General features: G+C 34.8%; 2 protein-coding genes across 3 annotated transcripts; one reads left to right on the top strand and one right to left on the bottom strand.

Moving 5' to 3' along the window:
- Positions 1-224: 224 nt before the first annotated feature.
- On the top strand, positions 225-12,104 carry LOC107002863 (protein starmaker-like). The gene is made up of 9 exons (XM_015201052.2): positions 225-471; positions 2,796-2,901; positions 3,747-4,039; positions 6,934-7,039; positions 7,115-7,459; positions 7,546-7,634; positions 7,718-7,842; positions 10,732-10,989; positions 11,635-12,104. The coding sequence occupies exons 1-9, from the start codon at positions 377-379 to the stop codon at positions 11,655-11,657; spliced, it is 1,440 nt and encodes a 479-aa protein (XP_015056538.1). The 5' UTR covers positions 225-376; the 3' UTR covers positions 11,658-12,104.
- A 2,796-nt stretch (positions 12,105-14,900) lies between these two features.
- LOC107003194 (gamma-glutamylcyclotransferase 2-3) lies at positions 14,901-20,384 on the bottom strand. Of its 2 annotated transcripts, XM_015201479.2 has the most exons (8): positions 20,153-20,382; positions 19,900-19,976; positions 18,411-18,464; positions 16,843-16,899; positions 16,699-16,739; positions 16,543-16,614; positions 15,320-15,399; positions 14,901-15,212 (listed from the first exon to the last, which is right to left on the bottom strand). In XM_015201479.2, the coding sequence occupies exons 1-8, from the start codon at positions 20,259-20,261 to the stop codon at positions 15,133-15,135; spliced, it is 570 nt and encodes a 189-aa protein (XP_015056965.1). In that variant the 5' UTR covers positions 20,262-20,382; the 3' UTR covers positions 14,901-15,132. The 2 variants fall into 2 exon arrangements, with proteins under 2 accessions (XP_015056965.1, XP_015056966.1); XM_015201480.2 differs by lacking the exon at positions 16,543-16,614 and having other exon boundaries at positions 20,153-20,384.
- Between the last annotated feature and the right edge of the window lie 1,173 nt (positions 20,385-21,557).

Below are 21,557 nucleotides of genomic sequence, written 5' to 3'. Positions count from 1 at the left end.
CAAACGTGACTAATTATCCAAACTCAAAGTTCAGTCCACATATTAATGTATAATGTTATAACTATGATAATTAATTAAGTAATATGTATAAATTTGCTTAATCGCATATAAATACTATTAAATTAATATTTTCTCGCTTATTTACGAAATAACAAAATATTAGTTAAAAAAAAAAGAGAACATTTTTTTTGGTACCAACACACGAGACTATATACTAAGGAGGGAAACGCTCCAAAAAAGGGAAGAAAAAGGGGGGAAAAAAGAGTGAGAGTTGTGATTGTTTTTGATAAGCCCTAAACACTCCTCAAGTTAACTGTAACCTTCGAGTCTGTGTATATCTTTTGAGTGTTTAAGAGGCAATAGGGTTAGTAAGAAGATGGCGATGGAGGTGAACGAAGAGAAGCCAGTGATGGAAGTCAAGATTGAGGAAGCTTTGCGATCGCGTATCCAACATTTCAAAGATAATGCCGAGTATGTTTTTCCTGATTTTTTTAATGCTAATTTTCTAGTTTCCATTGATTTAATGTGAGATACTACTTTGATTCACCTTTTTACAGTCATTTTGATTGATTGAAGTGGTTGTTTTGGGATATGGGTGAGGGTAAGGGGATAGGAACTGAAAAAACATTATGGGTCAATTGGGAATTTTCTGTTGTTGGGATTATCGTGGAGCAGTGGAAGTGCCAGGACCGTTGGTTCAGATCTGGAGCTGTATCCAGATCAAGTGTTGGTATTTTCTCTGCTAGTTGTGCCAAAGGGTGCCCATTTTTGTCAGTGGAGTGAAAATTGGAGAAATCTTCTTATTGCCTAAACAAAAGAAAGGGAAAATAAGTTTTCTGAGTGTTACAATAGGGAACACGTTCTTCCACTGAAGCCAGGAGAGGGGGAGGAGAGTTAATCTCAAGTTATTTTGGGTTTGTTGTATGTTAGTATTGGCACACCCACTCTCCAGGTTTTCCCATATATGATATTATATATATGCATCTTTTTAGTATAAGTATATTGTATACATCTTTTTAGTACAAGTATATTTATTGTTAAGTAGGTCTTACATTATTATAGAATCTTTTCTGTGTAGAGAAGGGTCAAATTTGCCTTAGTACTATTCGATATTGAACAACATTGTGTTATTCTTTGAGAAAGGTAACATTCGTATGTATTGACAAAAACCAGTACATGGGTTGTACTGAAAACCATAATTGCAACTTATCAACAAATCAGGATATCTGAATCTAAATTCTAAGTAGCGCCAAGGATGATACCTGCTTGTATATGGTGGACTATATGGAGAGAGAGAAATGATAGATGTTATGAAAATAGGGACAACAACCTGCACGAAGTCAAGCATAAATGTATTTTGTTGTTCTATTTTTGGTGTACAAATGTCTACTCCTATGAGACTGAGCCAATCATGAGTCAATCATAGATGGTTTAGGGTCCACCTATTTCCAGGTTTAGCATTGGAAGGACTTTAATCTTTTTCTTCTTTTTGTAAATATGGTTTTTCAGTACTACCTAAGTACTGAATGAAATACAATGTTACTAGTGTCAAAAATAAAAAGATCTCAATAATTGACTCAGTATCCTCTAAATACGTCTGTTTACACCAGAAACAAAAAAGTTTGATACAGTTCAATTTGATCCTCTGAAGATCACAACTTTTGCTCTCCAAACATGTAGCATTTATCTCTCTCCTGTCCACCAGATACAGGCTGGGACAATCTTCCATCTATCTCTGTCTGGAGCTCCCCCACTAACAACATTGTGTTATATAGACCTTTGTTTCAATATTACCCCTAATGCTCTTGTTTTTGCCCTTGAACCCCGACGAACCTCCAACTGGATGTTAATGTCAACTCATAGTTTAAAGTTCAGGGGTAAATTTGGTGCTTTTTTTCAAGGCAAGGGCAAATATGAGATGCTTTGCTAACGACAAGGATAAGAATGGACCAAAAATGTAACAGATGGCAAATTTAAAATTTTGAAACAAATTTAAAACAACAATTTTGAGATGCAAGAGAAATATTGAATCTTTTTATGACTATGATATTTGGAATCTTATGCGAATTACACCAAGTGCCTCTACCTCCCACCAACACAGGCACTGGTATTACAGTCCACCAATGCTTGGATAGATGAGAAGAAATCACCTAGTGTTTTTGCCTAAACTGGGATTATAACCTTAGACCTCATGGTTCTAACCCACTCCATTAACCAAGCGACCACACTTAAGTGCTACAGGAGATATTCTGAATTAACAACAATGTTTTCAATTTTTCATATAATTGGTCTCTGTTATCAAACTGAAATAGATGAGCAATCTGATCAATACTTGGGAAATAAATTCAATAATATCTCTATGACCAAGAGCTACTTGTGAAAATGAGAGAGTAGACAGTTTTACTCCTTGAGCAGCTCAAGTGTGATCTTGTAACCTTACCCATTTGTCTAAAATTGGGGTGGGTAGCTGTAAAACTGATTATGTTAGGATATTTAGGGTTAATAGCAACAGATGTTGTTCATGCATGATCTTCTACTCAAAGGGCTCTTTCTTTCTTCATATGGGGCACAAACAGCATGAAAGTATTGTTCCATGTTCTAGAGGTCTTCAAGTCTCGACATTTCAATTCGCGTTGAATTTTACAAATACAATGGAAGTGTATTGAACCAACAACATACAATAAATGCTTTTATTATGGACACTTTATTATATCAAACTTTTATTATGGACACTTAATTATATAAAAAATTTATTGATCTAATGTTTGTTGGGTGTCTTCGAATTCATGGTGCAGCTCCTTCACTTTGGAGAGGGTCCGTAGACTGATAGAGGAAGACTTGGAGCTTGAAAAGTATGCTCTTGATGTGCATAAACGATTCATTAAGCAGATCTTGGAGAAGGTAAGTTATTGTTTCTTAGTTTATAAATGGTACATTTTGTGTATTCTGTTCCGCATCATCTTGCTATTTATTGTATTTCTTAATGTATGAAATGATTATTGGATTTTCACATTTTATGTACTCTTAAGTTGTCTAATGTTCACATTTTGATTATTATGTTTCTGCATTGTCTTTCTATTCATTGTATTTCATAATGTATGAGGTATATAATCATGTCATTAAGTTAAGAGTCCTTTAAATTTTGTAATGGAACTAACATTCTTGTTTGTATCTACTGCATCTTCTTGATGCCTTCAATGAAACTATAAAAATCAAAAGGTCATTTAAAACATCTAAATTGGTTGTAATATATTCAGTGAATATTGACTAGCTTTTAACACGAAATCTCAAATTTCCTATGCCTAATCATTAAATATTAACTCATAGTTTTCTTATAACATTAGCATACAATTGGTCAACTATATTTATTGTTTAAGGCCACATTTTCAAGATAGAGCCCACGCGAGCCCATTGCCTTGGCACCTGGCTGTGTACCCAGCTTTGGGGCTTAAGAGAGCCTCAAGCAAGCCTTAAAATGACACCCTCTTTATGAGAAAATTATTCTTATGGTTACTTTTACTTAGACTTCTAGGTAGTTGTTTGGTCAGTTCAGAGTGACATTCTCCATCTGTGATTAATTTAATGAGAGTTATGCAGTTATGCTTCAGACTGTAATGCTTTCAGTAGCTATTTTCTGCAAGCTCTTCTTCAATTTGTCATTTTTGCACTTTTGGCATGTTACATTATATGCCCTCGCATGAAAAGGCCTTTTACAGTTTCTAATTGTTTTTTGTTTGACATGCTAGCTAATGGAGAATGCTGCTGCTGATGGTGTCCCTAAGGATTCCCAGGAAAATTTGGAAAAAGATGCTTCTTTAACTGAACAAGAAAAAGAAGTGCTCGAGTCCCCCAAAAAGCAAGTGATAAAGAAAGATATCAAAGAGCCAGCACTTGATCAAGCAGAAATGGATGATTCTCCTATAATGGGCGTTATGAGCTCGAAATCTGAGTCAGTGGATGCTCAAAGTCTAAAGGTAAGTGAGAGCTCAATAAAGAAGGCCATCTGGGAGAGAGCTGATCACTTCAGAGATAATTCCGAGTACGTATCTTTCATTGCTAGCTGTTTACCATTCTATCTTTTACAGCTATGACTCTGTACCTGCCGGTTCTCCTGACAATTGCTTGGGAACACTTTAGTATGCTTGTTCATAGCTTTAGCTCCTCTTTTCATTCCAAGTTGTTTACATCTGTTCCCCGGAATGACTAATGACTTTGGCCTTGACCAGTGGTAGATTCTTCCCAGATCATGTTGCTTCAAATTCGCTGAGGCAGTTATGTGGGACATAACCCCTGCTGTTTAAAAGTTGTTGGGAGAAAAGGAATGAGATAAACATGTTAGTGAAATAGTCTACTGTTGCCTTTCATCCTATGGTGCAACCTGACCCCTTTTGAACTATTACTTGAATGACAAGAATTCTAGAGCATCACTTTTCTTCCCCCTTTTATCTCACCTGTATATCCTAAATAAGGACATCCAACAGAAGCTCCTTCCATTATACAATATAATGGAAATATAAATCTAAAGCTCAATCTTGAATTATAGAAAAATAATAATAATAATAATAATAATAATAATAATAATAATAATAATAATAACAACAACAACAACTACTATGAGTCCCAAACAAGTTGGGGTTACTATATGAATCCTCACTATAAGCAAAGGTTCTTGTTCTCTCTCTTTCTTCCTTCCGCTTCTCTTTTTCTTTACTTTCTTTGGGTCCTCTATTGTTGTTGAAATCCAGAAGAATCTTCACAAGTAGTACCTAAGGGGATGGCTGAGTAGTTGAAGCTTAGGAGCAACAATATCAAGAATCCAAGTTTGAATTTGACCTGCAACACTCAGTCTGAGCCCGTCTAGTCTAACCTTTATGAGCAGGTTTACCCAGCACCTCCACTTGTGGACTGTAGCAAGTTACTTGGTGTTTTAGTTGAGTCGCATAAGGTGGCTCCTACACAAGCCTTGATAGTGAAATAATTAGAAAAATCAAGTCTTCATGAGTAATTGTGTAGTTATATACTTGATAATGTGGCAAAATGAGTTTTCAATGAAGACTTTCTGCATTCAACCTAATGGGTTATAAATGATATGGCAGTAAATGGATGATAATTCATAATAGCTTTAGATTATCCAAATTTTACAAGTCCTTTTTAATATCATATGCTCTTTAATACCTTGTTATCACTTATCTCTTATCAAAACAAAAACCTAGTTGTAGTGAAACCATTATATCACCCATTGGGTATTTCTTCTATCCATTTTACCACGTGTAATATCTATAGAACTTCATTCATGGCATTCAAAGATCTTTTTATGATAATTGAATGGCAGTAAAGATATAAATTGGTTGATGACTCATGTAAAGAAAGGTTAGGGGTCCATTTTTATCGACCTTATTTTTGTTGTTTCTTATTTCTTGTAATGACAATGTTGGATATTTAAGCTAATAAATTTTGTTGAGATGGGAAAACATTTCTGTTATGTTCTCCAAAAAATTCACACAAAACAAGAGTTCAGTAGCTTGCTTTTGTTACAAACTGAGGCTTATTCACTTTAATCAAAGTTAGTTATTTAATCTGACTGAATTGCTGAAATATGGTTTGAGGGTTAACTTTTGTCATGCCCTTAATAATCAACTGACTGATGCCTTTGGAAACTGATATGGAATAGTAGAAGTCCATGAAGTTCTTCATTGGTTAGGAAAATTCTCCTTACATAATACAAATGATACACACATGCATGTTTTGGTGCATTCGGATGGAAGAAATAGAAGGGCATCTCAAGGAGAAGAGTTGTCCTTCAATGGGTTTATAATTTGTCGGTTTCTTAGCTCTTTTTTCATTGTTATTTTTGCTGCAAAGGAACTTATGCTTGATAAAATGAGGAGATCATAAGCTTTTTGGTAGAACTAAACATTTGTAGCTGACTGACTGAGTTGACTTATTTGTTATTTTTGAAGAAACTGGTGCATCTCTTCCTGCAAGGAGTGTACTATATTCTGGTTGCTTTTTGCACTCCCAGTGCCCTGCTAATGAGAATTCGTAACTGTTACTTTTCAAATGAAATAATGAGCAAATTACTCAAGAAAGAAACTACACAGAAGAAATAGAATGCACTTTGTGCTTCATTTCTTCTAAGATTAGACAGCGTTTAGGCCTGTTTCTGTGCTAATTATTGGTTTCAGGAGTCTTCAATTGGTGTAATTTGTTGAAATTGTTTTTGGATGTGCTTTGGGGGAAGCTTAACAAATTGTTTTTGGATGTGCTTTGGGAGAAGCTTTATTCTGAATTGGAGTATGTGATAAGTGTTTTGAGAATATTATGACATACCCAGTGTATAGTGGGGTCTAGGGAGGGTAGGATGTATGCGAACCTGGTGTTTTGGCAATCTTTGCCATAATAGTTCAATATAATGGCAGCTTCAAAATAGTGAGAATGTAGAGTTGGGTTGAGTCAAATTCTTCGTAATGGTATGATGTTGCATGAGGATTTGCCTAGATGGATAAGAGATGAAAAGCTGATAAACAGCAGTGAAGGAAATAGTTGTTAGCGATAATCCACATTAATACTGGAAAGATATCAGACAAAATGTTCTTTTTCTTTTAAAAGAAAAAATACAGATATTGGTTTTCAATCACGAGACATTGAGCTAGTCACTAGTCAAATAGGCCCTTGATTGTCAGGGGAGTACTGTTAGTTGATTTATTCCACTTTCTCTAACATTTTACTTTTAAAAGAAGATGAGCCTTTTTAGCTGGTTTTATGTATTACTGGTGAATACACCTGCCACTTCTTTAAGAGTTTGATCTATTTCAATTGCATCTCTTCTCTCAAAGGTTTTATTTACTTATTTTTATGCAATGTTGGCCTTCCATTATCTTGTTCTTTTCCTTTTCTGTGTTTTAACTGTTTCAAGTGAACGTTTTATCGCAGGTCAATAACTCTGGCTGGTGTTCGTAGACTTTTGGAAGAAGATCTTGGTCTTGAGAAAAATTCTCTTGATGCCTTTAAGAAGTTTATTCATAATCAAATAGATGAGGTGGTATTTTGTTTCAAACAACCTCTTTACTTCCAAGAGGAGTATGTTTGTTAATCATCACAGTTTTTTTAACAGGTGTTAATACCTTCTGAAGCTCCTAAATCTAGCAGTGTTAAGAAAAGCCCTGAAAACAAAAGTAAAACAGCAAAGAAGAGTGGTGAAAACTCCAATTCTAGCAGCAAATGTAAACGTATAGCAGAAAAAGTAAAATCAGGAAAGAATTCTGCTGCAAAAGAAACAGTTGAGAAATCTGAAGGACTGAAGAAACGGAAAAAACCTAATTCAGAAGATAATGTCCCTGCAAAAAAGCAGAAAGAAGTTTCTAAGAATCTGTCAGATGAAGATAGTGACGGAGACACTGATAAGAGTGATTCTGAAGATGGTCAATCTGGATCGTCGGCTGAAATAATATCTGACAAGGTGAGTTATGATAATTTCCATATAATATTATGTTAGAAACCCTCCCCATGCTCGTATATGATTCTTATTCATTAAACTAACTGCAGGAGAAAGTTGTAAAGGGAGCATCAGCTAATACTGGATACGGAAAACGTGTGGAACATCTGAAATCAATCTTCAAAGCTTGTGGGATGAGGTTTGTCTTTTTGTAAGATTTCTAATTATCTGTAACTGATGCTCGGATCACATTCTAATTGAAACGTTCTACCTTCCCACCAGTGTTGCTCCTTTTCTTTATAAGAGAGCCAAACAGGTATCTGACGACAAACGTGAAGGCTTCCTGATAAAGGAGTTAGAAAAGATGCTTTCTGCAGAAGGACTATCATCGAACCCCACCGAAAAAGGTACTTTATGACTAAAAGTGTCTAATGGAGTAGTAAGATGTTGTGACTGTGTTAGCTATAACAAATTTTCAGTTGAAATGTATATAGCTTCTTCACTTCTCTGCTACTTTAAGTTGCTTCTTTTACCTGCTCCTTCTGAGCACACGACAAAGTTCCTAGGGAGGTTCTATGGAGATGTCTGAGTCTAGACGTGTACAATGGCTTATATTGGGAGTTGGGACAAATAAGGACATGTATGATGGTGCCAAGACCCGAGTAAGAGCAGTAGGAAACATGGAAATTTCTCGGTCATGATGGGGTTGTATCAGGGCTCAGCCCTTAGCCCGTTTTGTCTGTCTTAGTGATGACTCAATTAACGCGATATATCCAGTGGATGTGCTGTGGTGTATGTTCTTTGCTGTGACATAGTATTGATTGTCGAGACATTCAAGGGAGTTAACAAGCAATTGGAAGCTTGGAGACATGTATTAGAGTCTAAATGTTTTAGGTTAAGCAGGAGTAAGACAAAGTACCTAGTGTGCAAGTTCAGTGACATAGCACGCGATGCAGAAGGTAGAAGTGAAGATTGATACACAATTGTACCCAGGAGAAGCAGTTTCAAGTATCTTGGATCTGTAGTATACAAGGTAACAAATTTTGAAGAGGAGGTGCAGTTTTATAAAAATATGTGCCAGTGACAAGGCTCCACTTGATAGATTCCCAATGAGCTTTTTCCAAAAATATGTGCCAGTGACAAGGCTGCCTGACTTGATGGATTCCCAATGAGCTTTTTCCAAACTTTTTGGGTAATGCTTAAAGTAGACATAATGGGGACTTTGCAGCATTCTCATCAGCATCAGATGTTTGAAAAGAACCTGATTGCTACTTCTGTGGCTCTTTTTCCCAAGAAGAATAGTACAACTGAACTTGGAGATTTTAGGCCATTAAGTCTCATAAGTGGTGTTTATAAAATCATTGCCAAGCTGTTAGTAGAAAGGTTGATAAAGGGTGGTGCACTAACTGGTCAACAAACAGATGACTTTCATTAAGGGAAGACAAATAATGGATGTTGCACTAATGGCTACTGAATGTATGGATTCTAGGCTAAGAAGTGATGATCCAGGTATTATGTGCAAGGTTGACATTGAAAAAGGCATATGATCATGTGAACTGGGAATATCTTTTGATTATTCTGAATCAGATGGGGTTTGGTGTTAAGTGGCTGAAGTGGATGAGCTTTTGTATCAAAACTGTTAGATTCTCTGTCCTTGTAAATGGAGAACCTGTGGAGGGGTTTTACCTTTGAAAGAGGACTCAGACAAGGTGATCCTCTTTCACCTTTCCTCTTCATCATAGCCATGGAAGGACTCAATGGCATGGTAAGAACAACAATGCAAAAGAAATTGCTCAAGGGGTTCCAGTTAGGCAACATACAGGGAGTAAATGTGGAAATTTGTCATTTGCGTCATGCGGATGGCACAATTATCTTTTGTGATCCAGATGCAGGACAAGTCAGCTTTACAAAGTGGAGTCGCTGTACCTATTCCTGGGAGGTAGATTGATTCTGATTCATGCAGTACTAGATTCTGTACTTATGTGATGTCTATGTTTCCAATTCCAGCTGGGGGTGGTGGATAAATTTGACAAGCTTAGAAGGTATTTTCTATGGAATGGAGTCAAGGAGAATAAAGGCTTCCGTTCAGTGAAATGGGATGTTGTTCAACTTGAGAAGATTCTTTTTTTTTTATGACAAGGGAACCCGCAGCCGCTACCCTTTGGGTGCGCACAGGCTTAAACCCGCTCCTATGCAATAGCTCGCAAACCACATAGGAGAGGTAACCCACACTAGGCAAGCCCGGTGCTACGAGCTCGACCTTGAAGCCAAACCTCTTGCTTTCGCTGGCAAGGCGTTTCGAACTTCAGACCTCCAAAACATGGAAGTTCCAAGCCAAAACCACTGGGCCACCCCGAAGGGTTGAGAAGAAATTAAGGGGTCTTGGAATCTGAAATTACACAATAGTGAATTACACTAGTTGACTTTTGATGAAGTGGTTATGGGGATATGCTTTTTTTTAATGACAAGGAAACCCGCAACCGCTACCCTATGGGTGTGCACAGGGTAAAACCCCGCTTCTATGCAATAGCTTGCAAACCACATAGGAGAGGTAACCGCACTAGGCAAGCTCGGTGCGATGAGCTTGACCCAGAAGGCAAACCCCTTGCCTTCGCTAGTGAGGAGTTCCGAACTTGAGACCTCCAACATGCGAATATGCTAATGAAGACCGAGCACTATGGAAGGAGGTGATCATGAAAAATATGGACAGTCAAGTCAATAGTGCAATGGTGTAGTGATCAGCACTTGTAGTGTATCAGTTTGGAGGACTATCAGAAACTTATGGATTACCTTTAGTGAGTATGTAGAAGGTTAGTTGGTAGCTGAGCGTTGTAGCACCTTTGTGTGGGAGAGACATGAGGCTAGTTTTCTCTTTCCCTTGTCTCCTTGTTATAGTATTTCTGCTTAGTACTGGCATAGTATCTTCTACTTTGTCCATTTCTTGCATGTTGCTTTTTTTGGCTGTCCATCTTGACGCCTCGTTGCTGTTATTTTTTCCATTTCCAGCCTGTCTTGGTTTCACATTGTAGTTGATTTGTATCTTGCTAGTGTGCTGTCATACTTTTCATGTGAACACGCTTCATTTTCTTTTCTTTTGAACCGAGGATCTATCAGAAACAATCTTACAAAGGTAGGGTAAGGTCTACATACATCCTACCCTCCCCAAACACCCACTTGTAGGATTATACTAGATATGTTGTTGATTATTGTCTAGTTGGGAATTGTTAAAAGTGTAGCTTTGTAGGTGCATATGGGGAAGTTCTGTTGTGTAACTTTTTGCTGATGCCATTTGCCAGAAATCAAAGAAGTCAAAAAGAGAAAGCAAACAGCAAAAGAATTGGAAGGCATTGACTTAAGCAACATTGTTTCAAATACACGAAGGAGATCAACGACCAGCTTTGTGGATCCTCCAAGACCCAAGTCACCACCTAAAAATGATAAGAATGATGACAAGGATGGTGATAGCGATGCCGATGGTGCAAGTGATGATGACAAAGACGATGATGACGATGAAGATGATGAGAGCAGTCAGAGTGATGAGGAGTTCAATGGAGGTATATTATATTTGTTACTCCCTATATGACTTACTTCCCTTTTTAGTCAGTTCCAAAAAAATGACACATTTCTATATGAAGTAATAATTCAACTTTAAAATGTTTATTTTACTCTTAATGAAATGATTTATACAGCCACACAAATATCTATCGATTATTTTAGACCACAAGTTTCAAAAACCTTTCTTTCTTGAACTTCATGCCGAGTCAAAATAACTCATATAAAATGGACTGAGGGAGTAGCAACTATATATTCTACAGTGGCGGTTTGCTGATTTGAGATACTTTAACCTTCTAGGCATTAACTTTCTTGTTCAGTTGGTTTTCAACTGCATTTTCCATATTTCCTCACCATGGCTTCCTAACTGCTCTAACAATTTTCCTCTTTTCTTTGGTTGAAGTTCCATAAAAGCAATATTCCTCCTCATTCTCCTTCAAGCATATGTTGGCAGTATCCCTATTAAGTTGTACCACTGGCCTAAAGATATATCACTTAAAATTTGTGTGCAACTAGAATAATACAGTGGAAACACAAGTATTTTAGTGTACTAACTTTTGCACCTGTTCTCCACCTGATTGATGATCAATTGCATAAACTCATCATACAAATGTTTCTCGTTTCTAAAACACCCTTTTCCGTGGCAGATGATGATGAGGACAGTGAATGAAGTTCTCTGATGACTGAAGATTATAATTTACAGATCAGGGACGGTCTTTCCAATGTATCAATAGTTTCAGTTTCTCAATTTAGATTTGGGAGCTGATGTTTAATGTATTTTAGAAGTATATTTACAAAGAGATGTGATATTTAGCTTTGTTAAGAAGTATTGAACTTAGCCAGTCATGGATATTAGATACCATATTTGTTAGTTATCGAGGGACGTTGTACATGGAACATCTTTGCTTGTGCATTGTAGGTGGTGATAATCTTCATGTTTATGGTGGTAGCAGTGTTTTAAAAGGCTTCTTGGCACGAGGCGATTCTAAGTGGTAAGACTCTTGTCTTAGCCCAAATTTTCGACTCTGCGTCCCAAAGTGCATTGGACGCCCAGCTCTTCATTTCATCTCATCAGTTTTGATTTGGAATTGTGTGCACAATTTCTACATTAGTCTTATTGACCCTCTGAATTCTTCTCAATTAACCTTTTACTTGTCGAAATCGTCTTCATTTATTTCAATTTTCAATTATGAAGTTTGAGAAAATTTCAACCCTAAATTGACATGTTTTTTTATTGCGAAGTGAGTGAGGGTTGGATTCAGTTTTAACCTGGTTTTTGGGAATTGTCAAACCTCATGTTTTCATTTGCTATTGGTTTTTACATCTTAGTTGAGTATTTTTAGTGGTTCATTTTTTATTTTTTTTGTTTCATTTGAAACAATGTGGTCCTTTATAAGTTGGTTAGTGAAGAACCTGATTACTTTTTATCTGTTAGTGGGTGTTGTAGCTCACTATTGTTAATTAGTACTAAATTTGAAATTTTATTTATCTCGAGAGTAGTTTTGAAACGTCGCAAAGTTTTTTCATTTTTATAATATATTGGACTTTTTTACCATACTAAGATATTGTTTAAAGCAATTCACTAAAATAACATGTTTTTTAAAAAAAATTTACAAAACCAATGTAGATGTATTTTACTATAACATTTTAGGGTATATTTTATTTTTTAAAAATTCATTTCAGTTGTGTGCTAACGGCTTTGAGTTGAAAAACGTTACTATGAGTAACATTTGAAGCTTATAATATATTACTTTGAATCACGTTTTAGGAGATAAACATTTCTTAAGAGTCCAAGCACATGCCATTGAATTCTGTAAATTTAGAATAAGGCCTAGATTTGATTGAGTGAACTTGATTGAAGCAAGTTTACTAGTGTCTGATAAATTAGTCATAATGCTTTATTTGAATTATTAAATGATACAAAGTTGATGGCATTTGAAAGAAAACTCATTGACCCACAATTTTCATATGTCACCGTTCACCTAATTCATTACTTACAAAAAGATATGGTAGTATACATTGTTTGCCTTCACAAGAGGCACACATTGATTGCATCTAGTTTTTTGACCAAAATTTTTTGTGGGTGTTTGTGATGATTTAATTAATTATGTGTGTTAGTGAGAATGGATAATTATAGGTAGTTATAAGTTCAAATGAGGTATGAACAGTGAAATAGAGTTTTTCTATACCCGAAAATAACATCTAAAGTCAAAATTATGAACGTTCGAAGTTTTTCATATTTACAACTACACTGGTCTCTGGTAAAATGGTCTGAATGCTTTACTTGAATAATTAAATGATATAAAGTTGGTTGCATTTGAAAGATAATGACTGACCTACAATTTTCATATGTCATGGATCACCTAATTCTTTACGTACAAAAAGGTATGGTAATATACATTGTTTGCTTTCACAAGAGGCACACGTTGATTGCATTTAGTTTTTTGACCCAAAATATTTTGTGGATGTTTGTGATAATTTAATAAATTATGAGTGTTTGAGTAATTATAGGTATTTATAAGTTCAAATGAGGTATAAACCATGAATTGAATTTTTTTCTATACCTGAAACTAACATCTTAAGTCAAAATGTTCGAAGTTTCTCATATTTAATAATTACACTAGTCTCTGATAAAATGGTCATAACGCTTTACTTGAATTATTAAATCATACAGAATTTGTTGAATTTGAAAGAAAACTCATTGATATAAAATTTTCAAATGTCATGGCTCACCTAATTCATTACGTACTAAAAGATATGGTAATATACATTGTTTGCCCTTACAAGAGGCACACATTGATTGCATATAGTTTTTTGACCAAAATTTTTTGTGGGTGTTTGTGATGATTTAATAAATTATGTATGTTAGTGAGAATGAGTAATTATAGGTATTTATAAGTTCAAATGAGGTATGGACAGTGAAATGTAGTTTTGCTATACCGAACTAATATCTAGAGCCAAAAGTATGAACGTTAAAAATTTCTCATATTTACAACTACAATAGTCTTTGATAAAATGATCATAATGTTCTATTTAAATTATGCAACATATCTAGACTAGGTAGACTTCAATAACAATGACGTATCAAAGAAAAAATGCGGACAACAACTCCAATCAATTGAAATCAATAGGTATATCAGGTGTGTCTGCTCCAAACATAAATCACGTATTTATTGTAAAACGTCACTCTCAGTAACGTTCAATGACTATATTTTCATGATTGAATTCTTAAGAAACATTATCGTGAGAAACGTTTTAGGAGTAGAAAGTGACTCAAAGTAACGTACTATGAAATGTTACTCAAAGCAACGTTTCTCACTTTAACGCCGTCAGCACAAAACTGAATTTTTAAAAATAAAATACACCCTACAACATTACTTTAAAATACATTTATACTAGTTTTGTAAGATGTTAGAAAAAACTAGTACTTTGATTAATTGCTTTAAATAGGTCAAATTATGTCACATTGATTGAAACGGATGGAGTATTAGTTATTCAACATATTTTGTATAAAATAATAAATAGATTTTCTCATAATTTATATACTTATTAATTATGTAGAACTTTAAACTGTAAATTGAACATCATATTAATTTTATACATAATTAACTTACCTTCTCATCAATTATCAAACATTGTATTTCTTATGCATTACTACTCATTTTAGTGAATGATTTTACCTACTGGATTTCTGTGTAAATAGAAAATTGCACTTTGCAAATATATATCTTTAAAAAAGTAGGCAGAGTAATTTTTGTAGCAATACAAAAAGGAAATTTGATCATCTTCTTAGTAGGAAGTACATAAATTGTGGTTCTGACAAACATTTTTTTTGGATTGTTAAGCTACTTGAATCAATTTTCTAGTTTTGCATTTTCTTAAATCTCATAATTCAAATATAGTTATAGAACAATTTTTTTGTCATGACACACTATTATTAACTCAAATCATCTTTCCATTTGTATGACAATTCAAGTATATTGTTGAAAGTTTGAGCAGACAAAAACATGAAAAGAATGTATTATAGTGTGTGTATTATTTTGCTTGAATGCAAGAAAATATGAAGGAACTTGAATATAGAAAAGCAATTGCTTTACCCCTCTAACATGCACTGTTCAAGTGTCTGCTCAGGTGTATCTGCAAGATCATGAGATAGTTACCTCGTCTTCTGAAAGTATGCGCCTGACTTCCTTTGCTATGTCGATGACATGTTTATCTTCACATCCTAGTTCAAGTGAAGACGGATAATGTTGGCCAACAATGTAAAGAGTGATAAAACTAAAGCACGAAATGAAGTAGGAAACGACAGCTTTTTTAGGCTTAAGAAGTTACCTAAGAGGCCAAGGGCATTTTCAAGTTGAAAAAGGTAATCTTTGTTGGGTCCTGAGGGGCCTTCTGCACGAGCAATTTGACTGCACAGTTCAAATATACATTAACAGTTGCTAAACTATAATGTCTATTCGAAAAGTCAAATTCTAAAAAGCTCCCTTTCGATGAAATTAGAATCACAAAGAGCATAAGGCAGGTCAAGACAGTTACCTGTTGTTGCAGTCAAGATGATTTTGTAAAATACATTTCTCATGTGTAACTAGTTTATTCAGTCAAGGGAAAAATATTTATGTTCTTGGATTGAACAATAATAAATCTGGGCAGCCCGGTGCACTAAGCTTCCTCTATATGCGGGGTATGGGGAAGGGCAGGATCATAAGGGTCTATTGTTAGAAAATAATCGTTAGAAAAATGGATCTTGTGTCTAAATCCTTATTAAACCCACGTACTCAAATGATGAAATGGACCTTGGGTCTAAATCCTAATTAAACCCAGTACTCCGGTGATGTGGATTGTCCAAGAACATATAAGAAAAATACATTTCATATGCTTAACCTATGTGTTATGTAACACCTCCTGCACACCCAGAAGTGTGAAGTGGTATAACAAGGGGAACAATTTTGAGTAGCCCAACATCAGGATGAGATGAGCTTGGCTCTGATATCATATTGTCACACCTTCATGGCTTTAAAGCGCGTCACATCTTAGGCCTGCTTCCTTACATACCCAATATTTCTCGTGTATTTGTTGATGTGATTTACTTAGCATATTACATACATCCTCCTTCTAGGAACTCAACATACTCGCTACGAGCTCATCCTCCTTCTAGGAACTCAACATACTCGCTACGAGCTCTCCAACCATCACTTAAGGTTGTACGCAGAGTGGCTATCATACCATGTTAAGAAAATGGATCCTGAGCTTAATCCAAAAGGCTAGCTCATTCCATAAGGAATTTCCAAAACCGTATTAAAAATCCTGGGCATAATCCAAAAGCCTAGCCCATGCCGTAAGGATTTTCCAAAAATCATATAAGAAAGGCTACAACACAACACTCAATCAATGTGGAATTCTAAGAATCTCAGCTTTGTTTACCTAGAATCAAAATCAAAGATCATTGGTCACTATAATGTATTTCCTTTTTCTAACAGAAATTCTGACATGGGCTTGTCAATATAGAATGTAGTGCGATTTTTTTAAAAAAAGCACTGAAATATGACACACACCTAGCAATTTCTTCAACTGATGCAGGTCCCAGGTAGTTCTCGTTAAGCTTCTTGTCTGGAGAACCTATGTATCTGAATGCTCAAACAGTAATTTTGCATGATGAATCAAGAAAAAAACTGAGTAAAAATGTGTAGTGTGTCGATTTTGTAACTTACACTAATACACCAGAAACAGCTGGTGCTGATGCTGCAGGCTCCTGGATGTAAGTTGATTTGTTAATGAATCGATTAGCACAGAACAAAGAATGATAATTCAACAAGCACTTTCTTTTGGTTAAAAGTTAACTCAGTATGACTTACAGTGAAAAGATCTACATAAGCCTTCTGGTCATATTGTTTTTCCCTGACTTCAAGGTACTAGATGGAGGAAACATGAAAAGAATATACATTAACAAAATAGAGTCATTGAATGATGTGATTTAGGCCACATGAATGCCATTATAATAGAATTGTAACCAGACAAACAAACAAAAAGCATTGTCATACAAGTGAAAGATAGAAACTCAATTAATATTTGGAAGACTGAAACCAGTAATTTGTGAAACTCATACAGCAATTGGGGGAACCAGAAAACTACGGCAGTCAAACACAAAAAGAGAATGCAAAAACACAGATATCTATGGTAGACCTCTGCCGTCAAAGTGAACATATGGTATATCCTAGGAGAATGCTGCAGAGGAAATCTGTGAATGTGGAGCAAGAGCAAACTAATAGTGGATTTGATCAAAAGACGTAAATCGTAGCATTTACTACATATTTCAAAATCAAAATGCTTAAGGAATATAAAATATCAACAAACATACCCAAACAGAAAGAAGGCAAATTAGAATGATACTTTATAGGGGAGCCAAATCTTTTGGATTCAAGTTTGGGTGCAGTTTTCTAATTCATCTAAGTGAACATGAGCATTTATTGATATTTTGTTACCCATATTTAAATAATTAAAGTTATAGATTTCCTTCGGAAATTCAATTACACACAAAGCGAACTCCAGAAGTTCTAAAGGAATTCTCTCAAGAAAATGCTATTTTTAAGAGGCCACTGGCAAGTCAAGTCGCTTCACTTCTCTTTCATAGCATAAGAGCTGACAAATTACAACCAACTACTTTAATATGACTTTTAAGGCAACATCAGAGATTCTTCTTCCAGGCATTTAGTGTAGTAATAAAGAACCAGTGATTGTGCATTTTGTTATTGATGCATGCCTCATTGCCTGACAACTGAATGGTTTCATTGTTCAATTAGAGATGCATGCCTAGTAAGACACCTTTGAGCTTAATGTTTCATTTCCAGCTTTGAGGTATATTAGAACTTTTTTAATGGATAAAAATACATCTAAGAGATGAAGCATGGAATACTGATGTTGCTCATTTTTAAAGCACATGTGAGACTCCAATGAGCATCGACCACTACTTGCCCCTTGTTTGTGAACAGGGAATTTCCCCTTTCAGAGGTTATATGTAATAACATTATTCTAACGAAAATTTAGAAAATTTGCACGCATATAATAGCTCAAAATATTTATATGGTGTAACTGTCTTTTTCTTTCAATCAGCCTGTTCCCAATAAATTATAAATTAGACCACATTTTACCTCCTTAAAGCTGTAACTTACTCTATCAAGTTAATAAACAAAGCAGATGTCTCCTCGACTCTTCAGTGCATAAAGTCAATAGATTTCAAGACAGCAAGATAACACTACATTACTTTCAAAAGGTAAGAATGGGATGTGCCTCAAATGTATACTCACAATAGCACAAATTTTGAATTCTCGCATATGGCAAACACAAGCATAAAAATAACACAGTTTACAATCTTTAATATGAAGAAAGGATAAGATAAAAGCATACGTATAAAAGAAAAACCTACTGTCAGTGCCACTTCTTGATCTTCCTCCTTCGTTATCTTGTAGGCCATACCCCACTGTAAGTGTAAGAGTTATCAGTTTCAACTATTGGGAATTGGTCACACATAAGTAGATAAATCTCATTACATTAAAATAGCATTCACAAGCCCCTTTGTTCCTTTTTCTCATCGAGGAGATACCTTGTTGCTGCAAAGAATATGCTGCAGATTGTGCTTCTGGTTAATCAGAGACTTCACTACTAAGTTGATCGTCTAAGAAAGCAATGAGAAACGGATACACACTGCTTTGATTGGATATACAAGAGGAGAGGGAAGAAAAGAGATACGAAGAAGGATAGCTTTACTTTCAGAGTACACGCACTTCATACTCTTTCCTATATTTTATCCCCTTGCATCAATCAGACATTTGAATAACAGGAATACAAAAGAAAAGGACAGACGGCCATTAAATCAGACTCTATTTTCCATTGCATCAATCAGACATTGTTTTGGATTTATATAATAGTGATTTAACATGACGATATCAGCCATTGAATCACATTAATACCTAGTGCATTAGGACCAACTGTAACAACGTAACTGTATAGAATCAGAAGAAATGCATATAGAAGGAAGTGGTGTGCATCATCACCTGTGAATCCGTACAACAACCTAGAAGAATGAAAGTGTTATTCATTTTTTAGGACAACTGAAAGGCATATAAGAGAAGGCTCCTCATATTAGCATCCTAACTTAGACTAAGCAGCCAGCCAATAGCTTCTAAGGAAGCATCCTGTGAGACAAAGGCAGCCTCTAGCAGTACTCCATGAACATATTAGGCATCCAGTAGTGAGAAGAACCGTACATAGTCCAATGGCAACAATAACCAAAATCAACATCTTGCGAAGTTCTTTCTTCCTTCAAGACAAAGTACAGATAGATTCTTCTTGCTCTCTTTAAAATGCATATCTGCCTCCTTATACACTTGAAGGAACTAGGAAGTGCACCATCTCGAAACATTCTTATTCAGTTTCCAGGTATCTCTACTATGCAGAATACTTTGAGAAAGCTTGCCCAAAAGGACTTTATGTACAGTTCTATTATCTAACTTCAACTAATCCCTTTAGCAAATGTATAGACAAGGTTGGAGGTATTAGATTTGCTTTAACAATCTTACTCAGATAAAAGAAGACAACATACATGAAGAAAATAATGAAGGATGATTTTAATATATATCTCTTGTTTAAATTGGAACAAACAACAATGGAAAGCGAGGTTGTTTCCCCGATTCAGCTCAAGAAAAAGCAATTCAAAAAAGAAATGATGCTATGGCAAACTTTTTTCTGACATTTCTTCATAGTATATTTGTCTTTCCAGCCTCATGAACTTCGCAACCAGATACATTTAAGAATCGAGCCACATTCATAAGTTGGGATATAGCGTAAAAAAGAGACGAACAAGATAGTCAATACATTCAAACATGGGCTAATGTACAAAAAAAAAAAAAACTCACACAATTTTCTCCTTCAGCAGGCTCCAGTGTTACTGTTCTACCTGGGAATTCTGGTGTCCCTCTATGATCAGTACTGCCTACACAACACATATATAAACTTCTATTAACTCGACCAACTATATATCATAGTTAAAATCCAAAACATTTCCATATAGTTCTTAAAAATTAATTCTTTTCACTTTGACTATTCATATGACATTGTAACATTCACAAGCAATTCAATAAACATACAAAACAAAATTAGAAGCCATACCTTGATAAAAGACACGACGATAGCCTTTGATAAAACCGAAAAGACGATCATCGTAGTTAAACCCAGGCTTCCAAATTAGAGATCCATATCCAAATACCCACATCACCATTTTTTTTTATTCCTCAAATGAAATTTGAGCAGAGCCAAAGAATGTTGTGGATTGGTTAATACCTTTCTATACAAAAATTATTAGCTAACTTACCAAACCAATGGCTAAATGCCAAGACAGGATCGTATTTATCAAACTTTTCATACTCCCTCATTTCCAATTTTAACATTGCGTTATTTGGAATTTTGAGTTTCAAACAAGTGTCTCGTAAATTAGGACAGAGAGTATATTTTGTAGGAACAAAAATATCTGTGTGAAATGAAATAAAAATGTGGTGTTATTGCTAGTAAATATATGGGTGATGTTAAATTGTTCGAAAACTTGGTTAGAAATTTAAAAAGTGTATAATATTTTCTTAATTTAAATTAAAGTTTTTATTTTTTAATTAAAAGATGTTAAAATTAAAAATGTTCAAAAAAATAAAGGAACAATTAATGTGCATTGATACATGTATTGTTGTCGATCTCATGCCACAAATTTGTCTCAACTACGTGTACTTTTACAAGTGTGGTTATATTTAATATAGGTGTGATCGTATGATGTTTGTGTTTATTGGTTGATTCAGTACCATGCCTGATACATATTATATGTTGGTTTGGATACCACGCTTAGTACATATGATTTGTTGGCTTAGATACCACATCCGATAGAAAATATTTGATTGGCTTGAATAGCGCACATGGTACATATTTTTTATCATGTTCACTCAGGTACACGCCTAATACACGTCGATTATTTGTTTGTGTGTTGGTCCCATGAGTGAACCGATTTATTTATTGTAATGATGTTGGATATGCTTGTTGTGGTTGTTATGTTATTTGAAGATTGAGGACTGAAAGTCATGTTTATGTTTACAGATTTTGGTGATATATGTATATCTTGTCTTGTTTTACTGAGGTTTAGTTACTTATTCATATTTTGTATACTGTATTAGATACGTACGTAATGTTTTTTCTACAAAGTATCGAGTAAACATATTATCTTTTGTGTTTAATGGTGAATTATTTTAAATTGAAATTTCAAACTTATTGTATTTTTACTTGATATTCTTAGTCTAGAGTTTATGAATAGTTCACAAAAGCAATTGTTGAGAAATTATATGAATTCATCAACAAAATTTGAATTTATGACATATCACATCATATCTTACGATATTTTTTAAAAATAAAAATGATTTCCCTATTCATATTAGCCTTCTTATAAATGTTCATAAAATACAAATTATAATATGAAAAAACATAAATAATATTTTTTCCCCAAAACACTTCGTGCACCACACAAGAATTATATTAGTAA

The sequence above is a fragment of the Solanum pennellii genome, chromosome 11 (assembly GCF_001406875.1).
Source record: "Solanum pennellii chromosome 11, SPENNV200".
NCBI lineage: Eukaryota > Viridiplantae > Streptophyta > Magnoliopsida > Solanales > Solanaceae > Solanum > Solanum pennellii.
Note: the sequence above shows the minus strand (reverse complement) of the source record. Positions and strands in the feature narration are given on the sequence as shown.